The 7,500-nt window shown below is 38.8% G+C and overlaps 2 protein-coding genes across 20 annotated transcripts in view; both read right to left on the minus strand.

The window, feature by feature from the left end:
- LOC135223820 (mucin-2-like) overlaps window positions 1-7,500 on the minus strand; it is a 503,176-nt gene that overhangs the window by 107,009 nt on the left and 388,667 nt on the right. The window lies entirely within an intron of this gene.
- Window positions 1,499-7,500, minus strand: part of LOC135223821 (ESF1 homolog) — an 86,164-nt gene continuing 80,162 nt past the window's right edge. For 4 of the 7 annotated variants that reach the window (XM_064262672.1, XM_064262673.1, XM_064262670.1 and 1 more), the window contains exon 2: window positions 1,499-2,468. In XM_064262672.1, the coding sequence (XP_064118742.1) occupies window positions 1,529-2,431 (903 nt within the window). In that variant the 5' untranslated portion in view covers window positions 2,432-2,468 and the 3' untranslated portion in view covers window positions 1,499-1,528. Of the gene's footprint in view, window positions 2,650-7,500 lie in introns of all 7 variants that reach the window. The other 3 variants (XM_064262668.1, XM_064262669.1, XM_064262667.1) reach the window with 1 other exon arrangement.

Below are 7,500 nucleotides of genomic sequence, written 5' to 3' on the forward strand. Positions count from 1 at the left end.
CTGAAAAAATATTACAAATATTACGTGCAATTATATCACTTAATATAACTCCTTTTTTTAACAACAAGAAATAAAAATATTTATGCTAGGGAAAAATTATGTATCACAAATATCAAAGGTGCAAATCAGACATGTTTGTAACCTATTAAGTGTGCCTATAATAATAATAATAATAATAATAATAATAATAATAATAATAATAATTAATAAATTAAAATAAATAATAAATAATAAATAATATAAAATAAATAAATAAGCAGTTCTTGGTTACACATAAGAGACAATACAAATAATGAATCACGGATGTTTAAAACATATAAACTGTACCACTACTAATACCACTACTAATACTAGATAAAAATGAATACTATTGTGCATCTTATATAAGTCCCAATCATTTCTATTCACTATTGGTAGAAGAACAGTAATTATATACTATAAACATAAGTAACATTTAACCGTACCTCTACCAATATTAAGAATGACCGACACTATTTCAAGACCACATCTAAACAAACACATCAGAATCAATTTACTACCTGTGAGAGACCGGTTCGAGGGGTCCTTCTTGAGCAATTCGTCTTCTCCTCCTTTGGGACGCCTGACGGGGGAGTGCAAGTCCGAGGACTCCTCACTCTCCTCCCCGATGGGTTGGCTGACGTCCAAGAGGCCACTCCGGGTGTTGTCAGCCGAATCGGGCGTGGTGAAGTCCGAGCACGAACTCGGGGCGTCAGGAGTCACCAATTGGTCCGTGGGTTTCGCACTTACGACGACCCCCGGTATAGCGGGGGCGTTTTGTTCTTTGGGGCGGCCGCCGAGAGTTTTTAGTCCCTGGGGACCTCCTCCCTGTGGGGAGCTCGAATCAGCCGCCCCTGGAGTCTTCGCGTCGTCCTCGGGGACGCTTATGCTAGGGACTACTGGAGAGGGCTTCCGCTTCGACTCGAAGATTTCGATCTTGAATTCACTCGTGTCCTTCTTCCCGAATGACCGTAACCTCGGCCTTGAGCGGAATTTCGGGGAGGGCGGCTTGGTCTCGGCTTCCTTGGCGGGTTTTTTGTTGGCGGCGGTGGTGGTGGTGGGGGCGGCGGTGGGGGCGTTGTTACAGCAACCGCTGCTCGTGAAATGCGGAGGGGGGATCCTGCTCTTGAAAGTGGGGCCCTTGGAACTGGCACTGACGGTGCTCTCAGTCTTGCTCTTCCCGTCCTCTTCCAGGGAGTCGTTGTCGAAGTCCTCTCCTTCGTCGTCACTTTCCTCGCCATCGTCATCGCTCCCACCGGAGCTGAGGTCGATGTCCTCCTCGCTCTCTTCGCTCACTTCCTCCTCCTCCAGGCACGAGATCTCGTCCGCAGATTCCTCCTCTTCTCCCTCTTCTTCTTCAGTCTGCGTTCCAAATTCCGAGTCGCCGCCGCCCCCGTTTTCTCTGAAGTTTCCCGCCCCACCCCGTTTTTCTTTTGTAGCCCGGGGGACGAAGTCGAGGGCTTTTTTTTGGGGCTTGGAGGCGCCGGGGAGGACACTTCGTCGTCGTTCGTCAGTTCGCTGTATTCCTGGCTCTCGGAGTTCTCCGTGTTGATGATGTTGAAGGTGTTGTTGTCGACACTGTTGTCCTCCTCCTCTTCCTCGCTGCACGACACCACGTCTTCGTCCTCCATGTCCCCAGACTCATTGCTGCTCTTGTTGGAGAGGAGGTCGTTGCACTGAGAACCACTACTGTCTTTCTCCCCTCCTCCCCCCGCCGCTTCACGACGACCACCATCATCTCTTCTTCTTCTTCTTCTTCCTCCCCTTCATCTTCATCCTCCTCCTCATCATCAGTCTCCTTCGACCCGTCGATCTTTTCGCTTTCGTCGTTTTCATCCCTGACGACCACGACGACTCCTGGCTTCTTCTTCTTCTTCTTCTTCTTATTTTTCTTGTCGTTCCCTCGAGAAGAAGGAGGAGGCTGCACGGACGACTTTTTGTTGTTGTCGTGAGGGATTTCCTTATCAGTCGTCTCTCTGGAACTGAGCAAGTTCTCGATTTCCTTGTTGTCTTTGGTGGCGACGTCGCCCCCCGTTTTCTTTACCTTGTTGTCGAACACCGGATCGTCCCCACCCGTTTTCTTTACTTTATTGTCGAATACCGGATCGCCCCCTCCCGTTTTCTTCACCTTATTGTCGAAAACCTTATCGCCCCCACCGATTTTCTTCACCTTATTGTTTAACACCGGATCATCCCCTCCTGTTTTCTTCTCACTTCCCGTTCTCTTTTCTCCCGTTTTCTTTTCTCCCGCCTTCTTCGCCTTGTTGTCGAACACCACCGCATCGTCCCTCTTGCTTTTGTGCAGTGCCGTGGTGGTGATCGGGCCGTTGCCTGAAGTCTCTATCGTCAGCAGTTCCGTGCCCTCCATGCCTTCCAGCAGGTTTGCGCAATAGAAATCACAGCACCGTAACATAAGGGAGTTTTCTTATGGACATGGCCCTAATATAAATCTGGAAAATGGAAGATTTTTTGTTTTTTTTTAAAGGGGTAACTTTGAACAAAAGTGGGAGGACAGATATTAACACTATCACTTAAAAGTTTTGTTCCATTTTGGTCACTTTTTAGGAGGCTTTTAACCAAAAGTAGGGCATTCATTCCTCATAAAATATCACTTATAATTTTTGTCTCTAGCTAATTCAGGATGATAAGAGGTTTTCGCATCAAAATACAGAGATTTTCACAGAAAATAAAGATTTTGACATGAAAAATATTTTCGCATGAAAATAATGACATTTACACATGAAAATAGAGATTTGCAATTGAAGATAAAGATATTTGCACTTGAAGGTAAAGAGTTTGGCACTTGAAAATAAAATAGATTTGCACTAGAAAATAGAGATTTGCACTTGAAAATAGATTTGCAATCGAAAATAAAGAGATTTGCTACTTGGAAATAAGAGGCTGAAGTACCAGACTTTACAACCTTTTTAAAGGATTTAATTAAGGCAAACTAGGATATACATTCGTCAAACTATCACTTTTAAGTTACATCGAACCCTTATTCTATTTTATACATCATCACAACAGAACTTTTATAGAGAGAAAGCAAGGTGTGTTCAAAACAGTGCGATGGAATTTATGGAAAGAGAGAGAGAGAGAGAGAGAGAGAGAGAGAGATGGGGGGGGGGGGGGGAGCACAGTGTCACCGAAAGGTATTAAACCGAACAAGCATTCTCCCAGCGAGAGATATTGACAGATGAATCGAACACAACCCCAAAATAATACGGCGGGAGTTTGCGAATGAACGTATAGATTTTTTTTTTTGCAACAAATAACAACACTTTAGACGCAAATAAATGACAACTGTTATTATCAGCTCATTTCTCCCCAAGGACTGTAGGATATTATGTAAATAATTCTCTTAAAGCTGGTTTCATTCCAGTGTCTGATTACTAAATTTTAAAAATTTAACAAAATTAACCATTTTAATTCTAAGTCAGAATCCAACGTGAGAGGTAAAAAGGTAAACTCTCTTGCATTCGTAAACTGCTCCTACTGGGGAACAGTTTTACAGTTTTACAGCTTTTCAAGACAGTTAAAAGGCTAAGTTAAGTCTTATCACTTACAGAATACGGATTTTCCATCAGGTTTGCAAAATGAGACCATGATAATTTTCCTACTTTAAATTATTCAAAAGTTGGCAGGTTATCAAACTTTATAATATCCTAGTTTACTTTCATGTTAGTAAAAAATGTATTGAACTACATTTAGGCCATAAAGAAATGTATTATTGTTGTTATTAATATTATTTTTTTTGGGGGGTGGGGGGGGGGGGGGGGGAGCGTTCTATCTCAGTCATCCTATTCGACTGGGTAATTTTTATAGTGTGGAGTTCCGGGTTGCATCTTGGACATGGGAGTCCATACTTTATTATTATTATTATTATTCTTATTGATTATTTTATTATTATTATTATTATTAATTATTATTTATTATTATTTATTATTCAAGCAAACAGGGGGCGGCCCATGAATGACTTGAAATTCAAGCTTCCAAAGAATATTATGGTGTTAATTTGAAAGAAGTTACAGATTACAAGAAGTACAGGAAGAAGAAAAGAAGAAAAAGATAAACGAATAAAATAATACATAAATAGATAAAAGAAAAATACATAAATCATTCAAGTACAAGGTGAATACTTTATTTGCCACATTCAAGAGAAAATACATAAAAAAATTAAAATAAAACAATGAACAAGAATATTACCAGACGTGCTGTTTACAAAATTAACTTGGAACGCCGCCCCCCACCCCCCCACCCCTACTTCCTAATAAGTCCAGGGCCGAGATAGTACTGAAGTAAAACTGTGGACCTTTTAGAAACAGGCCCTCAACATATGGACACAATACCACGATCATTTGAACTGCAAAGTCTTTGTCGAGAGTCGGCAGGAAGCAAGCTTGGGTTGATATAATTCCTCAGAAAACTCATCAAAAGAAACTCGAATAACGACATTAGTAAATAAAAGTGACTCATGAGAACGCCAACCTCCGCCACGGAGAGCGGTTCTTCCCAAAAGATACGTTCGTATCTCTCCCAAAATTGAATCACTTCTTACAATATCCATACAGAGAGAGAGAGAGAGAGAGAGAGAGAGAGAGAGAGTTAATATCCCTTTTCACCCATCAGTGATCTTCCAATCGCTGTTAGCAACTTTCCTCTTTAAATTATAACACCAGATGCTGAATAAATCCCGCCTTCCTATCTCTCTCTCTCTCTCTCTCTCTCATATCAATCTCAAGGGCATCCAGTCGACTAAAGGCTTCAGATAAACAGCAGAAAAATGTCACTGCAGTTGATTCTGATAAAAGAAATCAATAACCTTTGTCAATAACAACAAAGCAATTGCAAGCAAACCAATGAAAATCTCTATTTTTTTTAATGTATTGGTTTCATGGGGTGCCTTCATGAAGTGCTTTCATTGCTTTTAAAAGTGAAATAAAGTATGCTTGAGAGAGGGTCTGCTTCCTAATTATTATTATTATTATTATTATTATTATTATTATTATTATTATTATTATTATTATTATTATTATTATTATTATTATTATTATTATTCAGAAAATGTAAAAAGTGATAAAATATAAATAAATGTACACTTGTATACATACAATCCTTTCATATAGGGAAAATAATCCAAAATTATGTCTGTATGCATTATTATTATTTATTTAATTTTTTTTTTCTATCACAGTCATCCTATTCGACTTGGTGGTTTTCATAGTGTGGGATGGTTCCGGGTTGCATCCTGCCTCTTTAGGAGTCCATCACTTTTCTTACTATGTGCGCTGTTTCAAGTAGCGCACTCTTCTGCGTGAGTCCTGGAGCTACTTAAGCATCTAGCTTTTCCAGGTTCCTTTTCAGGGATCTTGGGATCGTACCTAGGTTCCCTATGATTATGGGTACAATTTCCACTGGCACATCCCATATCCTTCTTATTTCTATTTTCAGGTCTTGATAATTATAAATTTTTTCTCTTTCTTATTATTATTATTATTATTATTATTATTATTATTATTATTATTATTATTATTAGAAAGTATCAGATAATAAAATCTGAACGGAAGTTTAAGTATGTACATAGAGTCTTTTAATAGAAAAAAATACCTAGGAGAAATTATTTCAAATATTGCAATGACCTATTCTGCTAGCTAGCCATCGCTTCAGTTAATACAAAACAGAAAAGAACAATGGCCATACGCCTTCGCATGTTAAGGTACACACACACACACACACACACACACACCAACACAGGTAACATTGCAAGCCAGATTTTATTATTCCATCAGGGTCGATGCGATATATCGCATACTACACGCACACACACACACACACACACACGAATATAATCATGGCAGTGTAACGTCAATGACCGGTTCCACACACTGTAACATTTCAGACAATGCTTTCGTGGGACGCCAAGGTCATGCAATCAAAATCTAGTAGTATAAGAATAGAAGATTGGTTATTTTTTTATTGTGGGTTTTATCCATAAGAAGGTCAACTCTGTGCTATTTTGTGTATGACACTAGGTATACTGTATACAAGGAATTAACACAGATGTCAATATTTGAGTGGTCATGTCTGAGAGAAATCTATCTGTCGTGCATATCATAAAAATTCTCCTGCAATCGCTGATTACAAAAATAGGGGGGGATGACATATTTCATCATCAATGCATACCCAGTTTGACGGATGGACAACTGTCAAAATGCAAGTTATCACAAGGGCGCTCTCCAAAGATGACAGCAGGAGCTACAACATTTTGGCAACTGTAATGTTGTGTTGGCAACAAGATGAAGATTTGCAAATAAATTTCATTTTGGGTCTTTTCTCTTATTATCAGTTGGAACTTGTATGTCGACTTGTCTTCAGTAATATAATAATAATAATAATAATAATAATAATAATAATAATAATAATAATAATAAAATACTGGAAGTAAAACCCTCTTTTAAACATGTTAATTTAAATGTAACTGCTGCCTCAGCTGCATCAATTTAATGCAGCTGAGGCAGCAATTACTTTATTAAATAATACTAATAATTATAATAATAATAATAATAAATATGATAATAATAATGATGATCATGATGACGACTGCAACAGATATCTTCTCTACCATAAATGTACCTTTAATCGTTTCTTTCTTCATATCATTATCTATATAAACAATTGAGATTTCTATAAGGTACTCCAACTATAAACAATGTATTAAGAGCAAAAAAAAGAAAAATAAAAATAAAACATCGAACAGGTTTATAAAGCAAGTAAGAAATAGCCTGAGTGAAAGAAAAAAAATGACATAGGAAAAAAAATACAAAATAGCACTTGAGCGATGTTGTATAACGAACGGTACTCAACAATCACTGGAGAGTTCAAGTCATTCCAGAGAGAGAGAGAGAGAGAGAGAGAGAGAGAGAGAGAGAGAGAAGTGTACCCATCTCGAGGGGCACCACCGGTACTTCTATTACGCATCACCTGACCTGGGAGGCCCGGGAGGGCATTCTTCTTCTTCTTCTTCTTCTTCTTCTTCTTCTTCTTCTTAGCTTTTCTCAAAAAGACGAAGAAGCCGTTTCGACAGCATAAAGTTTGGGAGACAAGGACTAGATTGTGGTCGAAGAAATGCCCCTGAATTTTACAAGAGAGAGAGAGAGAGAGAGAGAGAGAGAGAGAGAGAGAGAGAGAGAGAGTCTTATAAACAACACTTGGCAACTGGTATGCCATCTGCTTTCAGTATTGTAGCAGGCTGCTGTGACCGTTACAATTTCAGGAAAAAAAATGAAGCATGAAAAAAATATAATATATATTCCCTGTCAACAAATAACTTTCTTCTTGATGAATTCGTGGAAATAATTCATCATAAAATTTAACAGACAAATCAACAGACCTTAAAAAAGGTCGTGAATGCATAGTGAGAAATATTAGGACGACCTTAAGGGCCAAAAAGGCGTGAGGCAAGGTTGGGCTCACTTTGCCTTG

The sequence above is a fragment of the Macrobrachium nipponense genome, chromosome 10, assembly GCF_015104395.2.
Source record: "Macrobrachium nipponense isolate FS-2020 chromosome 10, ASM1510439v2, whole genome shotgun sequence".
Lineage (NCBI taxonomy): Eukaryota > Metazoa > Arthropoda > Malacostraca > Decapoda > Palaemonidae > Macrobrachium > Macrobrachium nipponense.